The sequence below is a fragment of the Oncorhynchus mykiss genome, unplaced genomic scaffold, assembly GCF_013265735.2.
Source record: "Oncorhynchus mykiss isolate Arlee unplaced genomic scaffold, USDA_OmykA_1.1 un_scaffold_87, whole genome shotgun sequence".
In the NCBI taxonomy this organism is placed as follows: domain Eukaryota; kingdom Metazoa; phylum Chordata; class Actinopteri; order Salmoniformes; family Salmonidae; genus Oncorhynchus; species Oncorhynchus mykiss.
Window position 1 is genome coordinate 2,104,029 of NW_023493659.1, and position 22,804 is coordinate 2,126,832.

At 46.7% G+C, this 22,804-nt stretch overlaps 1 protein-coding gene across 3 annotated transcripts in view; it reads right to left on the reverse strand.

Moving 5' to 3' along the window:
* Positions 1–22,804, reverse strand: part of LOC110512130 (2-hydroxyacylsphingosine 1-beta-galactosyltransferase) — a 200,695-nt gene that overhangs the window by 39,326 nt on the left and 138,565 nt on the right. For all 3 annotated transcript variants that reach the window (XM_036971969.1, XM_036971970.1, XM_036971968.1), the window contains exons 4-5: positions 20,171–20,313; positions 2,125–2,201 (exon numbers count right to left, since the gene is read on the reverse strand). In XM_036971969.1, coding sequence (XP_036827864.1) covers positions 2,125–2,201; positions 20,171–20,313 — 220 coding nt within the window. The remainder of the gene's footprint in view (positions 1–2,124; positions 2,202–20,170; positions 20,314–22,804) is intronic.

Here is a 22,804-nt window from a genome sequence, read left to right on the forward strand (position 1 = left end):
CTAGTCCTAACATTGTTGTCCTTTAGGACCCTGGTCCTAACAGTGTTGTCCTATAGGACCCTGTTCCTAACAGTGTTGTCCTTTAGGACCCTGGTCCTAAAAGTGTTGTCCTTTAGGACCCTGGTCCTAACAGTGTTGTCCTATGGACCCTGGTCCTAACAGTGTTGTCCTATAGGACCCTGGTCCTAGCTGTGTTGTCCTATAGGACACTGGTCTAACAGTGTTGTCCTATAGGACCCTGGTCCTAACAGTGTTGTCCTATAGGACCCTGGTCCTAACAGTGTTGTCCTTTAGGACCCTGGTCCTAACAGTGTTGTCCTTTAGGACCCTGGTCCTAACAGTGTTGTCCTATAGGACCCTGGTCCTAACAGTGTTGTCCTATAGGACCCTGGTCATAACAGTGTTGTCCTATAAGACCCTGGTCTAACAGTGTTGTCCTATTGGACCCTGGTCCTTACAGTGTTGTCCTCTAGGACCCTGGTCCTGACAGTGTTGTCCTATAGGACCCTGGTCCTAACAGTGTTGTCCTATAGGACACTGGTCCTAACAGTATTGTCCTTTAGGACCCTGGTCCTAACAGTGTTGTCCTTTAGGACCCTGGTCTTAACAGTGTTGTCCTATAGGACCCTGGTCCTAACAGTGTTGTCCTATAGGACCCTGGTCCTAACAGTGTTGTCCTTTAGGACCCTGGTCCTAACAGTGTTGTCCTATAGGACCCTGGTCCTAACAGTGTTGTCCTTTAGGACCCTGGTCCTAACAGTGTTGTCCTATAGGACGCTGGTCCTAACATTGTTGTCCTATAGGACCCTGGTCCTAACAGTGTTGTCCTATAGGACCCTGGTCCTAACAGTGTTGTCCTATAGGACCCTGGTTCTAACAGTGTTGTCTTATAGGACCCTGGTCCTAACTGTGTTGTCCTATAGGACCCTGGTCTAACAGTGTTGTCCTATAGGACCCTGGTCTATCAGTGTTGTCCTATAGGACCCTGGTCCTAACAGTGTTGTCCTATAGGACCCTGGTCCTAACAGTGTTGTCCTATAGGACCCTGGTCTAACAGTGTTGTCCTATAGGACCCTGGTCTAACAGTGTTGTCCTATAGGACCCTGGTCCTAACAGTGTTGTCCTATAGGACCCTGGTCCTAACAGTGTTGTCCTATAGGACCCTGGTCCTAACAGTGTTGTCCTATAGGACCCTGGTCCTAACAGTGTTGTCCTATAGGACCCTGGTCCTAATGATGTTGTCCATAGGACCCTGGTCCTAACAGTATTGTCCTATAGGGCCCTGGTCCTAACAGTGTTGTCCTATAGGACCCTGGTCCTAACAGTGTTGTCCTATAGGACCCTGGTCCTAACAGTGTTGTCCTACAGGACCCCGGTCCTAACAGTGTTGTCCTATAGGACCCTGGTCCTAACAGTGTTGTCCTATAGGACCCTGGTCCTAACAGTGTTGTCCTATAGGACCCTGGTCCTAACAGTGTTGTCCTATAGGACCCTGGTCCTAACAGTGTTGTCCTATAGGACCCTGGTCCTAACAGTGTTGTCCTATAGGACCCTGGTCCTAACAGTGTTGTCCTATAGGACCCTGGTCCTAACAGTGTTGTCCTATAGGACCCTGGTCCTAATGATGTTGTCTTATAGGACCCTGGTCTATAGAAGTGCAATAAGGTTGTAATAAGGTGTGACTGAGAGGAGCTACTTAGCAGCTATACCACACAGCCCTCAGAGATACAGATCAGCAACACACCCAGAGATAAAGAGTGTGTGTGTGTGTGTGTGTGTGTGTGTGTGTGTGTGTGTGTGTGTGTGTGTGTGTGTGTGTGTGTGTGTGTGTGTGTGTGTGTGTGTGTGTGTGAATCATTGACTGTTAATGGTATAATGAGTTATGTATTTCTCAGCTCAGGGTCATTCTCCTCTCCTCTCCTCTCCTCACCCCTCCCCTCCTCTCCTCACCCCTCCTCTCCCCTCCTCACCCCTCCTCTCCTCACCCCTCCTCACCCTTCCTCACCCCTCCTCTCCTCTCCTCTCCTCACCCCTCCTCTCCCCTCCCCTCCTCACCCTAACAGACAGAGAGTGAGGAGGGAGGGAAGGAAGACAGAGTACATGAAGTAGAGAAGTGGTTCTTACCCAACAGGTCGTTTTGAGGCATCCAATCCACCAACTTGGTATTGTTGCCTAGGTTACTGGGCGGAACCCCCGAGAACCTACAGTCAGACAGGGAAAGACAGAAAAACAGGTTAGACAGACAGAGAGGTAGATGGTTAGAGTGATGCCATGCGGTTTGATCTCTTACCCTACTGCTGGTTTCACTGTTCTACCTGCTAACACACCTGGTGTCCCAGGTCTAAATCAGGCCCTGATTAGAGGGGAACAATGACTGGTGTCCCAGGTCTAAATCAGCCCCTGATTAGAGGGGAATCACCCACCTGGTGTCCCAGGTCTAAATCAAGCCCTGAATAGAGGGGAATCACCCACCTGGTGTCCCAGGTCTAAATCAGGCCCTGATTAGAGGGAAGAATGACTGGTGTCCCAGGTCTAAACCAGGCCCTGATTAGAGGGAAGAATGACTGGTGTCCCAGGTCTAAACCAGGCCCTGATTAGAGGGAAGAATGACTGGTGTCCCAGGTCTAAATCAGGCCCTGATTAGAGGGGAACAATGAACATACAGCAGTGGAACTTCCAGGTCCAGATTTGAATTGGAGTGCAATACAGAGAAGTACAATCAAGAACACTTTCCACATTCTAGAATTGAATGGCAGTTGGAAAGAACAGACTCTAGCACCCAGCGGTGTTCTAGAACCCAGCGGTATCTGAACTAAATGACTACCGCCCCGTAGCACTCACTTCTGTCATCATGAAGTGCTTTGGGAGACTAGTCAAGGATCATATTACCTCCACCCTACCTGACACCCTTGACCCACTTCAATTTGCTTACCGCCCCAATAGGTCCACAGACGACGCAATCGCCATCACACTGCACACTGCCCTATCCCATCTGGACAAGAGGAATACCTATGTAAGAATGTTGTTCATTGACTATAGCTCAGCGTTCAACACCATAGTACCCTAAAAGCTCATCATTAAGCTGGAGGCCCTGGGTCTCAACCCCGCACTGTGCAACTGGGTCCTGGACTTCCTGACGGGCCGCCCCCAAGGTGGTGAGGGTAGGTAACAACATCTCCACCCCTCTGATCCTCAACACTTAGGCCCCACAAGGGTGCATTCTCAGCCCCCTCCTGACTGCGTGACCATGCACGCCTCTAACTCAATCATCAAGTTTGCAGACAACGCTACAGTGGTAGGCCGGATCACCAACAACGACGAGACGGCCTACAGGGAGGAGGAAAACAACCTCTCACTCACCGACAACAAAACAAAGGAGATGATCGTGGACTCCAGACAAACTGAAATGGTCCACCCACACAGACAGGGTGGTGAAGAAGGCGCAACAACCTCAGAAGGCTGAAGAAATTTGGCTTGTCACCTAAAACCCTCACACACTTATACAGATGCACAATCGAGAGCATCCTGTAGGGCTGTATCACCGCCCACAACCACAGGGCTCTCCAGAGGGAAGTGATGTCTGCACAATGCATCACCGGGGGCTAAACTACCTGCCCTCCCAGGACACCTCACCACCCGATGTCACAGGAAGGCCAAAAAGATCGCCAAGGACATCAACCACCCGAGCCACTGCCTGTTCACCCCGCTATCATCCAGAAGGTGAGGTCAGTACAGGTGCATCAAAGCAGGGACCGAGAGACTGAAAAACAGCTTCTATCTGAAGGCCATCAGACTGTTAAACAGCCATCACTAACATAGAGAGGCTGCTGCCAACATACAGACTCAAAATCATTGGCCACTTTAATACATGGATCACTTGTCACTTTAATAATGTTTACATATCTTGCATTACTCATCTCATATGTATATACTGTATTTATACCATCTACTGCATCTTGCCTATGCCGCTCTGTACCATTACTCATCTCATATGTATATACTGTTTTTTATACCATCTACTGCATCTTGCCGATGCCGCTCGGCCATCACTCATCTATATATTTATTTATATGTACATATTCTCATTCACCTCTTTAGATGTGTGTGTATTAGGTAGTTGTTGGGGAATTGTTAGATTACTTGTTAGATATTACTGCACGGTGAGGAACTAGAAGCACAAGCATTTCTCTACACTCAGCATTAACACCTGCTAACCATGTGACCAATAACATCTGCTTACCATGTGACCAATAACATCTGCTAACCATGTGACCAATAACATCTGCTAACCGCGTGACCAATAACATCTGCTAACCATTTGACCAATAACATCTGCTAACCATGTGACCAATAACATCTGCTAACCATGTGACCAATAACATCTGCTAACCACGTGACCAATAACATCTGCTAACCATGTGACCAATAACATCTGCTAACCATGTGACCAATAACATCTGCTAACCACGTGACCAATAACATCTGCTAACCATGTGACCAATAACATCTGCTAACCATGTGACCAATAACATCTGCTAACCATGTGACCAATAACATCTGCTAACCACGTGACCAATAACATCTGCTAACCATGTGACCAATAACATCTGCTAACCATGTGACCAATAACATCTGCTAACCATGTGACCAATAACATCTGCTAACCATGTGACCAATTACATCTGCTAACCACGTGACCAATAACATCTGCTAACCATGTGACCAATAACATCTGCTAACCATGTGACCAATAACATCTGCTAACCATGTGACCAATAACATCTGCTAACCATGTGACCAATAACATCTGCTAACCATGTGACCATTAACATCTGCTAACTATGTGACCATTAACATCTGCTAACCATGTGACCAATAACATCTGCTAACCATGTATACGTGACCAATAAAATTCCCTCCTGATTAAGGTCAGGATTGGGTAATAGTATCTGATCCTAGATCTGTAGCTAGGGGGTAATAGTCTCTTATCCTCGATCTGTAGATAGGGGGTAATAGTCTCTGATCCTAGATCTGTAGCTAGGGGGTAATAGTCTCTGATCCTAGATCTGTAACTAGGGGGTAATAGTCTCTGATCCTAGATCTGTAACTAGGGGGTAATAGTCTCTGATCCTAGATCTGTAGCTAGGGGGTAATAGTCTCTGATCCTAGATCTGTAGCTAGGGGGTAATAGTCTCTGATCCTAGATCTGTAGCTAGGGGGTAATAGTATCTGATCCTAGATCTGTAGCTAGGGGGTAATAGTCTCTGATCCTAGATCTGTAGCTAGGGGGAAAGTACTTAAGAGTCTCTGCTACATGACTAAATGGCTTCAGTGTTTCTGACCTGAGAGCTGAGAGATACTGTGAGAAACTCCTCTGTCACTGCAGACACACTGGGACATTTGTATGCATTCATTATCTCCCTCTCTCTCCCTCTTCCTCCTCCTCCCACTCCTCTACCTCTCTCTCCCTCTTCCCCCCTCAGCCCACAACAAACCCACAATTCACCAGGCAACCAATCAATGTTTCACTTCATATGTCTCTTTCTCTCTGTCTCTCTCTCTCTGTCTCTCTCTCTCTCTCTCTCTCTCTCTCTTTAACGAATCCCCTGCTGCATCATTCTCACCTTCACTCATTAAAAAACGACATGATGACACACACACACACACACACAAATATAGGAGGCAGTAACCACACAGCAGGTTTTTAAAACCATTGAGGGTTCCAATATAAACTCTCCTGATGACATCACAACACACCAGGGGGTGTATTAATCAATTCAAATCAAACTTTATTTGTGACATGCGGCGAATACAACCCAAGTATAGACCTGACCGTGAAATGCTGACTTTACAAGCCCTTAACCAACAGGTGTAGACCTGACCGTGAAATGCTGACTTTACAAGCCCTTAACCAACAGGTGTAGACCTGACCGTGAAATGCTTACTTTACAAGCCCTTAACCAACAGGTGTAGACCTCACAGTGAAATGCTGACTTTACAAGCCCTTAACCAACAGGTGTAGACCTGACCGTGAAATGCTTACTTTACAAGCCCTTAACCAACAGGTGTAGACCTGACCGTGAAATGCTTACTTTACAAGCCCTTAACCAACAGGTGTAGACCTGACCGTGAAATGCTTACTTTACAAGCCCTTAACCAACAGGTGTAGACCTCACAGTGAAATGCTGACTTTACAAGCCCTTAACCAACAATGCAGTTCAAGAAGAGTTAAGAAAATATTTTCACAAATAAACTAAAGTTACGAGGTTATATACAGGAGGTACCGGTACTGAGTCAGTGTGCAGGTTAGAGGTCATTTGTACATGTAGGTAGGGGTGAAGTCACAAGCAGTGTACTAGCAGTGTAAAAAACAAATAGAGGGAGGGGTGGCCATTTGATTAATTGTTCAGGAGACTTATGGCTTGGTGGTAAGAAGCTGTTAAGGAGCCTTTTGGTCCTAGACTTGGCATTCTGGTACCGCTTGCAGTGCGGTAGCAGAGAAAACAGTCTATAACTTGGGCGACTGGAGTCTCTGACAATTTTATGGGCTTTCCTCTGATACCGCCTATTATATAGGTCCTGGATGGCAGGAAGCTTGGTCCCAGTGATGTACTGGGCTGTACGCACTGCCCTCTGTAGCGCCTTATGGTCAGATGCAGAGCAGTTGTCATACCAGGCGGTGATGCAACCAGTCAGGATGCTTTCGATGGTGCAGCTGTAGAACTTTTTGAGGATCTGAGAGGGAAAAGGTTTTGTCGTGCCCTCTTCATGACTGTCTTGGTGTGTTTGGACCATGATAGTTTGTTGGTGATGTGGACGCCAAGGAACTTGAAACTCTCAACCTGCTCCATTACAGCCCCGTCAATGTTAATAGGGGCCTGTTTGGCCCGCCTTTTCCTGTAGTCCACGATCAGCTCCTTTGTCTTGCTCACATTGAGGGAGAGGTTGTTGTCCTGGCACCACACTGCCAGGTCTCTGACCTCCTCCCTATAGGCTGTCTCATCGTTGTCGGTGATCAGACCTACCACTGTTGTGTCGTCAGCAAATGTAATGATGGTGTTGGAGTCGTGTTTGGCCACGCAGTCATGAGTGAACAGGGAATACAGAAGGGGACTAAGTACACACGCTTGAGGGAACCCAGTGTTGAGGATCAGCGTGGCAGACGTGGCAGACATGTTGTTGCCTACCTTCACCACCTGGGGCCAGCCCGTCAGGAAGTCTAGGACCCAGTTGCAGAGGGAGGTGTTTAGATCCAGGGTCCTTAGCTTAGTGATGAGCTTCGTGGGCACTATGGTGTTGAACGCTGAGCTGTAGTCAATGAACAGCATTCTCACATAGGTGGTACTTTTGTCCAGGTGGGAAAGGGCAGTGTGGAGTGCAATAGAGATTGCGTCATCTGTGGATCTGTTGGAGCGGTATGCGAATTGGAGTGGGTCTAGGATATCCGGGATGATGGTGTGGATGTGAGCCATGACCAGCCTTTCAAAGCACTGCATGGCTACCGACGTGAGTGCTTTGGGCGGTAATCATTTAGGCAGGTTACTTTAGCTTTCTTGAGCACAGGGACTATGGTGGAAACATGTAGGTATTACAGACTCGGCCAGGGAGATGTTGGAAATGTCAGTGAAAAGACACTTGACAGTTGGTCAGTGCATGCTTTGAGTACATGTCCTGGTATTCCGTCTGGCCCCGCGGCTTTGTGAATGTTGACCTGTTTAATTGCTCACATCGGCTTCTGAGACCATTGTCACACAGTCTTCCAGAACAGCTAGCGCTCTCGTGCATGCTTCAGTGTTGCTTGCCTCGAAGTGAGCATAAAAGGCATTTAACTCATCTGGTAGGTTCGCATCACTGGGCAGCTCGCGTCTGGGTTTCCCTTTGTAGTCTGTAATAGTTTTTAAGCCCTGCCATATCTGACGGGCGTCAGAGCCAGTGTAGTAGGATTAAATCTTAGTCCTGTATTGAAGCTTTGCTTGTTTTATGGTTCGTCTGAGGGCATAGCGGGATTTCTTATAAGCGTCCGGATTAGTGTCCCGTTCCTTGAGAGCGGCAGCTCTAGCCTTTAGCTCAGTGCGGATGTTTCCTGTAATCCATGGCTTCTGGTTGGGGTATGTACGTACAGTCGCTGTGCGGACGACGTCGTCAATGTATTTATTGATGAAGCCGATGACTGAGGTGGTGTACTCCTCAATGCCATCGGAAGGATCCCGGAACCTATTCCAGGCTGTGCGAGCAAAACAGTCCTGTATTGTAGCCTCCTCGTCATCTGACCACTTCCGTTTTGAGCAAGTCACTGGTACTTCCTGCTTTAGTTTTCGCTTGTAATCAGGAATCAGCAGGATAAAATGATGCTCAGATTTGCCAGAAGGAGGGCGAGGGAGAGCTTTGTACACGTCTCTGTATGTGGAGTAAAGGTGGTCTAGTGGTTTTTGTTTGCCTGCATTAAAGTCCCCGGCCACTAGGAGCGCCACTTCTGGGTGAGCATTTTCTTCTTTGCTTATGGCCCTATAGAGTTGGTTGAGTGCTAGTCTTAGTGCCAGCATTGGTCTGTGGTGGTAAATAGACGGCTATGAATAATATAGATGACAACTCTCTTGGTAGATAGTGTTGGTCTACAGCTTATCATAAGGTACTCTACCTCAGGTGAGGTATTGTAGTCTATATAGGGAATAGGGTTTTGACTAGACATATTGTAGTCTATATAGGGAATAGGGTTCTGACCAGACATATTGTAGTCTATATAGGGAATAGGGTTCTGACCAGACATATTAGGTGTAGATGATAGAGAATACAGATGAACAGGGGGTCGTGACCAGCCTCACACTCCAGTACAGTAAGTGATAGAGAATATAGATGACCAGCCTCACACTCCAGTACAGTAGGTGGTAGAGAATATAGATGAACAGGGGCTGTGACCAGCCTCACACTCCAGTACAGTAGGTGATAGAGAATATAGATGAACAGGGGGCTGTGACCAGCCTCACACTCCAGTACAGTAGGAGATAGATAGATAATATAGATTAACAGGGGGTCGTGACAAGCCTCACACTCCAGTACAGTAGGTGGTAGAGAATATAGATGAACAGGGGCTGTGACCAGCCTCACACTCCAGTACAGTAGGTGATAGAGAATACAGATAAACAGGGGGTCGTGACCAGCCTCACACTCCAGTACAGTAGGTGATAGAGAATACAGATAAACAGGGGGTCGTGACCAGCCTCACACTCCAGTACAGTAGGTGGTAGAGAATATAGATGAACAAGGGGCTGTGACCAGCCTCACACTCCAGTACAGTAGGAGGTAGAGAATATAGATGAACAGGGGCTGTGACCAGCCTCACACTCCAGTAAAGTAGGTGATAGATAAAGAATATAGATGAACAGGGGGCTGTGACCAGCCTCACACTCCAGTACAGTAGGTGATAGATTGAGAATATAGATGAACAGGGGGCTGTGACCAGCCTCACACTCCAGTACAGTAGGTGGCGGTGTATCCACCTTTCAGTTGGTTGCGATCCACCAATAGAAATGTAAAGAAGAAAAAGAAGAAGAAGGACAGGTGAAAGCAATATGGTGGAAGCTGAACATTGGCTCAGAAATATAACACAGCCGTCTTCAAATCAAAAGTCATTTTATTTGGTCACATACACGTGTCCTACAGATGTTATTACAGTCCTACAGTCCTACAGATGTTATTGGGGTGTCTACAGTCCTACAGATGTTATTGGGGTTAGGGTTAGGGTTAGGGTTAGGGTTAGGGTTCTACAGTCAATGTGTTGATAGAACTTTAGTCACATTTTCCTCATATTTGCTTTGTTAAAATCCCCAGCTGCAATAAAAGCAGCCTCAGGATATGTTGTTTCCAGTTCGCATAAAGTCCATTGTAGTTCCTTGAGGGCCGTTGTGGTATCGGCTTGAAGGGGAATATACACGGCTGTGACAATAACTGAAGAGAATTATCTTGGGAGGTAATACGGTCGGCATTTGATTGTGAGGGATTCTAGGTCAGGTGAACAAAAGGACTTGAGTTTCTGTACGTTATCACAATCACATCATGAGTAGTTAATCATGAAACATACACCCCCACCTTTCTTCTTCCCAGAGAGTTCTTTATTCCTGTCTGCCCGATGAACTGAGAACCCAGCTGGCTGTATGGATAGGGACAGTATATCCGGAGAGAGCCATGATTCCCTGAAACAGAGGATATTACAGTCCTTGATCTTTCTCTGGAAGGAGATCCTCGCCCTGAGCACGTCTACTTTATTGTCCAGAGACTGAACATTAGCGAGTAATATACTCAGAAGCGGTGAACGGTGTGCCCGCCTCCTGAGTCGGACTAGAAGTCAACTCTGAATACCTCTTCTCCGACGGTAGTGTCTTGGAGCAGACACTGGAATACGTTAAATTGCCCGGGGAGGGGGGTACGAACAAAGGATCCAATTCGGGAAAGTTGTATTCCTGGTTGTACGTAATATCACAAACAAACAACATTTTGGGCTGATAATGTAAGAAATAACAAAATACTGCCAAGTTGTGTAGGAGCAGAAGAGCCTCATGTCTGTCTGTTGTCATCTTGTTTACCTTGAAGACGGTTTCTAGCTTCTAGCCAACGTTGCCGTATTTTGTAATTTTTTTTGTTTTTTCTTAAATTATTTGCTCAGAACGTTTCTTGAATTATTACCTGCAACCCGGAAATTAACTGTTGAATATTAGATTGGAGCCACTCACCAGCCACTCACCAGCCACTCACCAGCCACTCACCAGCAACTTACCAGCCACTCACCAGCCACTCACCAGCCACTCACCAGCAACTTACCAGCCACTCACCAGCCACTCACCAGCCACTCACCAGCCACTCACCAGCAACTTACCAGCCACTCACCAGCCACTCACCAGCCACTCACCAGCCACTCACCAGCCACTCACCAGCCACTCACCAGCAACTTACCAGCCACTCACCAGCCACTCACCAGCCACTCACCAGCATTTCAAACAGGCTTCCCTGAATTGGATCCTTTGTTTGTGTCACACCCTGATCTGTTTCACCTGTCTTTGTGCTTGTCTCCATCCCCATCCAGGTGTCACACCCTGATCTGTTTCACCTGTCTTTGTGCTTGTCTCCATTCAGGTGTCACACCCTGACCTGTTTCACCTGTCTTTGTGCTTGTCTCCATCCCCATCCAGGTGTCACACCCTGATCTGTTTCACCTGTCTTTGTGCTTGTCTCCATCCAGGTGTCACACCCTGATCTGTTTCACCTGTCTTTGTGCTTGTCTCCATCCAGGTGTCACACCCTGATCTGTTTCACCTGTCTTTGTGCTTGTCTCCATCCAGGTGTCACACCCTGATCTGTTTCACCTGTCTTTGTGCTTGTCTCCATCCAGGTGTCACACCCTGATCTGTTTCACCTGTCTTTGTGCTTGTCTCCATCCAGGTGTCACCCATCTTCCCCATTATCCCCGGTGCATTTATACCTGTGTTCTCTGTTTGTTTTATCCCCGGTGCATTTATACCTGTGTTCTCTGTTTGTTTTATCCCCGGTGCATCTCTGTTTGTCTGTTGCCAGTTTGTCTTGTCTCGTCTACCAGCGTTTTTTCCTTTACTGTTTTTTGTTTGTTAGTTCCTGTTTTCTAGTTCTCCTGGTTTTCGACCATTCTGCCTGCCCTGACCCTGAGCCTGCCGACTATTCTGTACCTCTTGGCACTGCCCTGGATTACTGACCCCTGCCTGCCCTGACCCTGAGCCTGCCGACTATTCTGTACCTCTTGGCACTGCCCTGGATTACTGACCCCTGCCTGCCCTGACCCTGCCTGCCTGCCGTTGTCACGTTGCTATAAGGGATCGGGAGACAGGCGCAGGAATGCGTAATAGGGGATTTTATTGACCCAAATTACAGCGTGCCGTGTGAAGGCACGGGGACGAAGACCAAACAAACACGTATTCAAAACACAGGGTTGAAACCCAAACAAAAGAGCGAAGAGTACCTCGAATAAAGACACGGGGCGTACAAACCACACGGGATGAAACCCGTAATCATCTGCACAGTACAAGTGGCAGGAAAGCCAGACCAACACAGCACAGGTACTCACACGACCAACGGAAAATGTAACAATAAATCAAATCAAAATGTATTTGTCACATACACATGGTTAGCAGATGTTGATCAGGCTGTTGATTAGAGTTGATCAGGCTGTTGATTGTGGCCTGTGGAATGTTGTCCCACTCCTCTTTAATGGCTGTGTGAAGTTGATATTGTCGGGAACTGGAACACGTTGTCGTAACACGTACAGATCCTTGCGATATGGGGCCATGTATTATCATGCTGAAACATGAGGTGATGGCGGCGGATGAATGGCACGACAATGGGCCTCAAATTTAGGCCGTTCGCCCACAAAACGCCATGCATCTCTCTCTCTCTCTCTCTCTCTCTCTCTCTCTCTCTCTCTCTCTCTCTCTCTCTCCCCCCCTCCCTCCCTCCCTCCCTCCCTCCATCCATCCCTCCCTCCCTCCCTCCGTCTCTCTCAGCTACATGTCTGTGAATGGGGACCGGTGGAAATCTTGGTAAATGATTAAACTAGATAAGATAGAATGGGTCACCATAATGACCCTTGGAATCACAGGCATTTTCACACACACACAGTATCAGTAAGAGTACTGGTCAATGATCACTGTGTCAACAGGAGTTCTGGTCCAGGATCAGTGTGTCAGTAGGAGTTCTGGTTCAGTGTGTTAGTAGAAGTTCTGGTCAGGATCAGTGTGTCAGTAGGAGTTCTAGTCCAGGATCAGAGTCAGTAGGAGTTCTGGTCCAGGATCAGTGTCAGTAGGAGTTCTGGGCCAGGATCTGTGTCAGTAGGAGTTCTGGTCCAGGATCAGTGTCAGTAGGAGTTCTGCGTCAGGATCAGTGTGTCAGTAGGAGTTCTGGTCCAGTTCTGGTCCAGGATCAGTGTCAGTAGGAGTTCTGGTCCAGTTCTGGTCCAGGATCAGTGTCAGCAGGAGTTCGGCATCAGGATCAGTGTGTCAGTAGGAGTTCTGGTCCAGTTCTGGTCCAGGATCAGTGTGTCAGTAGGAGTTCTGGTCCAGTAATAGTCCAGGATCAGTGTATCAATAGGGGTTCTGGTCCAGGATCAGTGTCAGTAGGAGTTCTGGTCCAGTTCTGGTCCAGGATCAGTAGGAGTTCTTCTTTTACCAGTCTGTTTCTGGCTTTAACCATTAACCAGTCTGTTTCAGGCTTTAACCAGTATGTTTCATGCTTTAACCAGTCTGTTTCAGGGTTTAACCATTAACCAGTCTGTTTTAGGCTTTAACCATTAACCAGTCTGTTTCTGGCTTTAACCAGTCTGTTTCAGGCTTTAACCAGTCTGTTTCATGCTTTAACCAGTCTGTTTCAGGCTTTTACCATTAACCAGTCTGTTTCAGGCTTTAACCTTTAACCAGTCTGTTTCAGGCTTTAACCAGTCTGTTTCAGGCTTTAACCAGGCTGTTTCTGGCTTTAACCAGTCTGTTTCAGGCTTTAACCATTAACCAGTCTGTTTCAGGCTTTAACCAGGCTGTTTCTGGCTTTAACCAGTCTGTTTCAGGCTTTAACCATTAACCAGTCTGTTTCAGGCTTTAACCATTAACCAGTCTGTTTCAGGCTTTAACCAGTCTGTTTCAGGCTTTAACCAGTCTGTTTCAGGCTTTAACCATTAACCAGTCTGTTTCAGGCTTTAACCAGTCTGTTTCAGGCTTTAACAAGTCTGTTTCAGGCTTTAACCATTAACCAGTCTGTTTCAGGCTTTAACCAGTCTGTTTCAGGCTTTAACCATTAACCAGTCTGTTTCAGGCTCTAACCAGTCTGTTTCAGGCTTTAACCATTAACCAGTCTGTTTCAGGCTCTAACCAGTCTGTTTCAGGCTTTAACCAGTCTGTTTCAGGCTTTAACCATTAACCAATCTTTTTCAGGCTTTAACCATTAACCAGTCTGTTTCAGGCTTTAACCAGTCTGTTTCAGGCTCTAACCAGTCTGTTTCAGGCTTTAACCAGTCTGTTTCAGGCTTTAACCATTAACCAATCTTTTTCAGGCTTTAACCATTAACCAGTCTGTTTCAGGCTTTAACCAGTCTGTTTCAGGCTTTAACCAGTCTGTTTCAGGCTTTAACCAGTCTGTTTCAGGCTTTTACCATTAACCAGTCTGTTTCAGGCTTTAACCATTAACCAGTCTGTTTCAGGCTTTAACCAGTCTGTTTCTGGCTTTAACCAGTCTGTTTCTGGCTTTAACCAGGCTGTTTCTGGCTTTAACCAGTCTGTTTCAGGCTTTAACCATTAACCAGTCTGTTTCTGGCTTTAACCAGTCTGTTTCTGGCTTTAACCAGTCTGTTTCTGGCTTTAACCAGTCTGTTTCAGGCTTTAACCATTAACCAGTCTGTTTCTGGCTTTAACAAGTCTGTTTCTGGCTTTAACCAGGCTGTTTCTGGCTTTAACCAGTCTGTTTCAGGCTTTAACCATTAACCAGTCTGTTTCTGGCTTTAACCATTAACCAGTCTGTTTCTGGCTTTAACCATTAACCAGTCTGTTTCTGGCTTTAACCAGTCTGTTTCTGGCTTTAACCAGTCTGTTTCTGGCTTTAACCAGTCTGTTTCTGGCTTTAACCAGTCTGTTTCTGGCTATCTGGAAACTAAACTATATCCCACTGAATGACTAGGCCTGTGTCCTCAATGGCACCCTAATACTGCGTTCGGGAAGTATTCACAGCCTTTTAAATTACAGCCTGAATTTGATATGGATTAAATGTACATGTTATGCCACTGATATACTCTCTCTCTCACAATACCCCGTAATGGAGAAAAAAAAGTGGAATTATGTTTTTTAGAATTTTTGACAAATTGATAAAAAATGAAAGGCTGAAATGTCTTCAAGCCTAAATAAGTTCAGGAGAAAAAATGTGCTTAAAAGTCACATAATAAATTGCATGGACTCACTCTGTGTGCAATAACAGTGTTTATCATTCATTTTGAATAACTACCTCATCTCTGTACCCCACACATGCAAGTAGGGTCCCTCAGTCAAGCAGTGAATTTCAAACACAGATTCAACCACAAATACCAGGGAGGTTTTCCACTGCCTTGCATCCTATCGGTAGATGGGTAAAAAAACAAACAGACATTGAATATCCATTTGAGTTATTAATTACACTTTAGCTGCTGTATCAATACACCCAGTCACTACGAAGATACAGGCGTCCTTCCTAACTCAGTTGCCGGAGAGGAAGGAAACCGCTCAGAGATTTAACCATGAGACCTATGGTGACTTTAAAACAGTTACAGAGTTTAATGGCTGTTATAGGAGAAAACTGAGGATGGATCAACAACATTGTAGTTACTCCACAATACTAACCTGTCCACCCCCAGAAAACATGGTTCAGTCTGCTGTCCCCCAGAAAACAGACATATTAACCTCAGTCCACCACCCTGGGGTAGGGGTAAACTGGTAGACAAATTAACCTTTCACTGGGACAATAAAACACAAGGCCAAATAAACACTGGAGTTGCTTATTACCAAGACGACACAGAACGTTTCCCGAGTGGCCTAGTTACAGTTTTGACTTTTTTGTGTCTTGAAAATCTATGGCAAGACATGAAAATGTCTGTCTGCGCAATGATCAACAACCAACTTTAAAGAGTTTAAATAATCATAAAAACACTAATGGGCAAATATTAGATGGCTCTGCTCAGCGTTCTGAGAAGGGAGAACCACGTATGTAACCACGGTTACTACTGCCTCAACCACACTGGAAAGTGCTAAATTACCCTCCCACCTTTCTGCCCAAGCAGCAGAACTCTTTGCACTCACTAGAGATGGCATATTAGCTAAAGGCCAGTCTGCTACCATCTATACAGATAGCAGATATGCCTTTGGTGGGGTACATGATTTTGGGTACTCTGTGGAAACAGCGCGGCTTCCTGACCTCCTCTGGTCAGACAATCTCTCATTTAAACCTTGTTAATAACTTACTAAAGGCTATTTTGCTCCCATCTGAAGTTGTTGTTTGTAAGTGCATCACTCATGCTAACTCTTCCGATTCTGTCTCCAAAGGTAACGCTATGGCTGACTTGGTAGCTAAGGCAGAGCCTGTCTCCGTGGAGACCCCATCTGTGTTACAGATGGTTTCACTTCCTGATCATAACATCCTCATCCTCCGTGTGAGTCCTGTTGAGTTAAGGAAGCGGAAACACCTATGTTCATATGACCAGGTGCAGAAACTCTGGCTGGGCTCCTGGCTGGGCTCCTGGCTGGGCTCCTGGCTGGGCCTCTGGTTGGGCTCCTGGCTGGGCCTCTGGCTGGTCTCCTGGCTGGGCCTCTGGCTGGGCCCCTGGCTGGGCCCCTGGCTGGGCCTCTGGCTGGGCCCCTGGCTGGGCCCCTGGCTGGGCTCCTGGCTGGGCTCCTGGCTGGGCCTCTGGCTGGGCTCCTGGCCAGTCTACCAGTCTTACCACTGTTCATGTTTCCCCTACATAGCTAAGTTGTCACATGGTGAGGGTCATGTGTCAAAGGGGGGAGTTGTTGATTTTGTAAATACATTTTGGTTTGCACCTGGGTTTTCTGTGTTTGCAATTTTGTGCAAAAATGTGTTTGACTAACAACAAGGAAGAGAGATTCTGATGCCGGCTCATCTGACCCCTGAAGGACCATTTGAACACATAATGATGGATTTTATTGAACTCTCTCCTTGTCAGGGTTACAAATATTGTCTGGTGATAGTGGATGCCTTCTCCAATGGGGTAGAGGCGTTCCCCTGTTGACATTCCACTGCTATGGCTATGGGGCAGCAGGGAAGCCTAGTGGTCAGAGCGTTGGACTTGTAATCAAAAAGGTTGCTAGATCGAGTCCCCGAGCTGACAAGGTAAAAATCTGTCGTTCTGCCCCCTGAACAAGGCAGTTAACCCACTGTTCCTAGACCAGTTAACCCACTGTTCCACTGTTCCTAGACCAGTTAACCCACTGTTCCTAGACCAGTTAACCCACTGTTCCTAGACCAGTTAACCCACTGTTCCTAGACCAGTTAACCCACTGTTCCTAGACCAGTTAACCCGCTGTTCCTAGACCAGTTAACCCACTGTTCCCCTGAACAAGGCAGTTAACCCACTGTTCCTAGGCCAGTTAACCCACTGTTCTTGGGCCAGTTAACCCACTGTTCCACTGTCCCTAGGCCAGTTAACCCACTGTTCCAAGGCCGTCATTGAAAATAATAATTTGTTCTTAACTGACTTGCCTGGTTAAATCAAATGGCAGAGGTCAAGGATCTCCTGAGAGAGATCCATCCCAAGGTGGGGGTTACCATCGGCTACGAAAACCAACTGACATTTACTCCTGAGGTGCCGACCTGTTGCACCCTCTAGAACCAAATCAAATCCTAAACCCTATTGAGCATCTGTGGGGCATCCTCAAACGGAAGGTGGAGGAGTACAAGGTCTCTAACATCCACCAGCTCCGTGATGTCGTCATGGAGGAGTGGAAGAGGACTCCAGTGGCAACCTGTGAAGCTCTGCTGAACTCCATGCCCAAGAGGGTTAAGGCAGTGCTGGTGGTGGCAACACAAAATATTGACACTTTGGGCCCAATTTGGACATTAATGGCTGTGTGTTTACACAAATCTACACAAATCTACACTGTTATACAAGATGTACACTCACTACTTTACATTGTAGCAAAGTGTCATTTCTTCAGTGTTGTCACATGAAAAGATATACTCAAATATTTACAAAAATGTGAGGGGTGTACTCACTTTTGTGATATACTGTAGATCCTGTGTACAAGAACCTGTTCTGATCCAACCCTAACTAACCCCATTCAGAACCTGTTCTGATCCAACCCCGACGAACCCCATTCAGAACCTGTCCTGATCCAACCCCGACGAACCCCATTCAGAACCTGTCCTGATCCAACCCCGACGAACCCCATTCAGAACCTGTTCCGATCCAACACCGACAAACCCCATTCAGAACCTGTCCTGATCCAACCCCGACGAACCCCATCCAGAACCTGTCCTGAATCAACCCCGACGAACCCCAATCAGAACCTGTTCCGATCCAACCCTGACAAACCCCATTCAGAACCTGTCCTGATCCAACCCCGACGAACCCCAATCAGAACCTGTTCTGATCCAACCCCTGTGGGAATGTCAACATGTGTTAATCCTAGTGTCTTCCCAACAGGAAGTAGCTGGAAGAAGGGAACATGTAGCTCAGGAAACCCTGTTTAGACTGAGAGTGGGGCACACAATTGTTGACGCGGAAAACTGACTATCGTTCTCCTCATCGATTTGGCACAGCAACATTTACTGATTGGATCTGTGGTTATCAAGCCTGTCTCTACCTACCAACACATTGGACAGGGTGCTGTATTTTCGGTAAACTAAACATCTCCCTTGTGGTAATGCATAAAACTAGCTCCTCCACTCCAAGCAGGTTACGATTAATTAAGAGAGGCATCTCGCAATCCCAATGATGTCCCCAGTGACTCGCGACGATCCTCAAAATTGCCCGTGGGTTAATCCCCTGGTATGGGGCATCGGAGAACGCACATGAGTTGGATCGGTTAGAATATCATTTGGAATCCATGGTAAATTTAACCACTTCAGGGTTTTCAATTATAAGACCAGAGTTGCAAATTGACTATCAGAAAGAGAAGAAGACAGGAGGGAACATTGTCTTCATACGTGAATGTGTCTGTACCTATTCTAAACCATGTGAATGTGTCTTTACCTATCCTAAACCATGTGAAGGGATGGCGTGATTATTGGGGAACCAATTACTTGTCTCCACAATGTCTGTGCGCCAGTCACTCCCTCCTTTGGCCTGGGGATAAGGTTTGAGACAAGATGTGTGTGGTAGTGTCTGGAACCACTGTATGTCACCTCTGATGTTACACCTATCCTGGGGTAGTGTATGACCTAGAGGCTCACTCCCCTCACTGTGATGTGTGGGGTAGTGTATGACCTAGAGGCTCACTCCCCTCACTGTGATGTGTGGGGTAGTGTCTGGAACCACTGTATGTCCTCTCTGATGTTGCACCTATCCTGGGGTAGTGTATGACCTAGAGGCTCACTCCCCTCAGTGAACTTGTCCATTAGAGGGGTCAAGAAGGGGTTTTACTGGAGATGGGAGTATCTGGAGTTGACAATTGATTTATGCCATAGACTGAGTTGGTGTTTCTGTGCTATGAAGTACCAGGGACGAGACCGGAGCCTCGTCTCAGGGGCCAAACTGAACAATAAAAACAGTCTTCATAGCAAATGCTATCGGTCTGCGTGATACTCCTTTCTCATTTATCAAGTCCCACCTTGTGACCCATTCCACACGTCTGTTGTTTGTCATGTAGACTGAGGGGTGGATCTTTGCTATAAAATATTTTTTGTAGCCTTTGTGTCGTGGCTCTCAAGGAATCCTCTGATTCTGATTGGTTCGTCTGTTGTCCAACACATTCGTCGACCAGCCAATCGCTACTGCAGAGCTCTCACTAATAAAGATTCTGTTTATTATTAACCAGTCTGTTTCTGGCTTTAACCAGTCTGTTTCTGGCTTTTACCAGTCTGTTTCTGTCTCTCACTAATAAAGATTCTGTTTAACTACGACTTGTGTGATACGTTTGTCTCTCCTCATTTGATAATACAGAAATGAACCACCACATGCACTGCAGTATATAATTCAACTTGTCAACACTGGAGATAGGAGGTAAGGTGCTGGGGCCATTTTAGTGCCCACAAGAGCAGTGGTCGTTTATCATTCAGCCATTTTACCTCACCCACCTGGCTGATGGTGCCACCCCTGGCAGCCATTTTGTGTCCTCTCCCTCCTAGTTGCAGTGGGAGTGAATGGATGAGTTCCTGCCCAACTAGATGCCCAAGTGTTGATTTGCATCAACCAATGGTTGTGTGACACGTTATTTATACCTATCCAGGCGCTGTAAGATTTAGCATGAGTCTACAATATAGTCGGGGAGGAACTCGACCAATGTGATTTAGCAGCCATGTTGTGTCCTCCCCCTTCCCAGTTGCAGTGGAAGGGAATGTGATTTAGCAGCCATGTTGTGTCCTCCCCCTTCCCAGTTGCAGTAGAAGGGAATGTGAATTAGCAGCCATGTTGTGTCCTCCCCCTTCCCAGTTGCAGTGGAATGTGAATGAATTAAATTGGTAGTACCTCCAGACCACGCGTTGGGGCAGCCTACCCAGGGCTCCAGCCAGTTTGTGAGTGATGTCCTCTGAGAGGTATTTGACCCCGGCGCCAAACGATACGACCACGAAGCCATGCTCCGCCGTGTCATTTACCCACGACTCAAAGTCCTGCAGCGCGCACACACACACACACACACACACGCACACACACACACACACACACACACACACACACACACACACACACACACACACACACACACACACACACACACACACACACACACACACACACACACACACACACACACACACACACGCACGCACACACACACACACACACACACAGAGAGAGAGAGAGGAGACAGTTAAAATCTAGACATAGGACTATCCGTTGTCCAACACACAACAACACACAGAGACACACACACACCTAACACCCCGTTACTACTGTCTCCACGACTACTGTATCCCTGGACGCTGTTTACATCATCATCAAACTATATTGATATAAAACAGAGAATTAAACCATAACAGAATGTGACGTCACATGCCAGCAGAAGAGTCACATGATCATTCTACTTCTGTCTGTCTCCCATGACCCTGGTTGACCCCTGAGTGAGGTGATAGTCCCCACCCTTCTCTCTGTGTCACAAGTTTCCCCTAGCAACAGATCTAGGATCAGCTTTCCCTTCCCCAATCATAACCATTAGTGGGGGGAAATGTAAAACTCTCACACACACACACACACACACACACACACACACACACACACACACACACACACACACACACACACACACACACACACACACACACACACACACACACACACACACAGAGAGAGAGGAGACAGTTCAAATCTAGACATAGGACTGACTATCTGTTGTCCAACACACAACAACACACAGACACACACACACACACACACACACACACACACACTAAATAGGTAATCTTAGTGAAGAACTAAAGCCAACTGATGTAGCATCGTAAACAGAGCTGTTTGTGCTTTGGTCCAGGCTTTACTCATTTGTCATTGTCACAGTGTCTCTCAAATGGCCCTCTATTCTCTATGTAGTGTGACTGATATGGATCACGGTGCCATTTGGGCCAATCAGCCTTAAGGCAGGAAGGGGTTCTGTCTAGCTAACACAAATACAGGTTAGACATATAGCTATCAGGCTCCTCCAAGACAACTAAGCTAGCTACATGTTGGGTCAAAGAAGAAGCCCATGAACGTTAGCATGAACGTTAGCATGATGGTTAACTGTGTCTCATTACATATCCTGTTATTAAAGCTCTTTAGCCGTTAGCAATGTTAGCATGATGGTTAACTGTGTCTCATTACGTATCCTGTTATCGAAGCTCTTTAGCCGTTAGCAATGTTAGCATGATGGTTAACTGTGTCTCATTACATATCCTGTTATTAAAGCTCTTTAGCCGTTAGCAATGTTAGCATGATGGTTAACTGTGTCTCATTACGTATCCTGTTATTAAAGCTCTTTTGCCGTTAGCAATGTTAGCATGATGGTTAACTGTGTCTCATTACGTATCCTGTTATCAAAGCTCTTTAGCCATTAGCAATGTTAGCATGATGGTTAACTGTGTCTCATTACGTATCAAGTATTTAAAGCTCGTTAGCCGTTAGCAATGTTAGCATGATGGTTAACTGTGTCTCATTACATAGCCTGTTATCAAAGCTCCTTAGCCGTTAGAAATGTTAGCATGATGGCTAACTGTGTTTAGCTGTTAGCATGACATGCTGTATGTAGCCAGTTAGCTAGCCTGGTAATAGGGAACAATAGTGCCCTGTGTTGGTTAATAATGCATTTCATATGTCACATTAAGACACATTGTGCCAGAACACTGAGCCCAGTGACACACTCAATGGAGTGTATAAACATTAGCCTAGCACGCTAACAGCCAAGCTGAATGTCTGCCATTGTACAGTCTGGCCTGAAAAGGCCTCATTTGGGTGACTGGGAGGGAGGGAATGATGTGAAGACAGGGGGAGAGAAGGAGAGAGGGATGAGAGGGGAGGAGAGATGGTCTCTAGGCAGATTGTGTGTGTGTGTGTGTGTGTGTGTGTGTGTGTGTGTGTGTGTGTGTGTGTGTGTGTGTGTGTGTGTGTGTGTGTGTGTGTGTGTGTGTGTGTGTGTGTGTACTCTGGGGATGGCACGGGCTATAAACCTAGGACACACTGGTCCTAGTGTCTCTACAACACAGACCCTGTACGTGTGTTTGTATCACAGGCCCAGAGAGAGAGAGAGAGAGAGAGAAAGAGAGAAAGAGGGGGAGAGCGAGATAGAGAGATGGGGGCGGAGAGATTGTGTGTGTTACAATGGTCCTCTTTTCCACCCTGACCCTCGACCCCACCGCCAGAACAATGCCTTCTTATTGGCTAGAGCCACATTCCCCTCCACACTGGATGCCGGCGGCCCGCGCTCTCTCGTCTCCGTACGTCATAGCTGACCCCAACCCCGCGAGCTGACCCCAACCTTGCGAGCTGACCGCTGAACCATTTCCCCACCCCGCTCGGCATGGCAGGGGCCAAACCAACCAGATCAATCATAGAGAGCTTTGGGGGTCTTTTCACCTTTATTTATTTATTATTTAATTGTACCTTTATTTAACTAGGCAAGTCAGTTAAAGAACA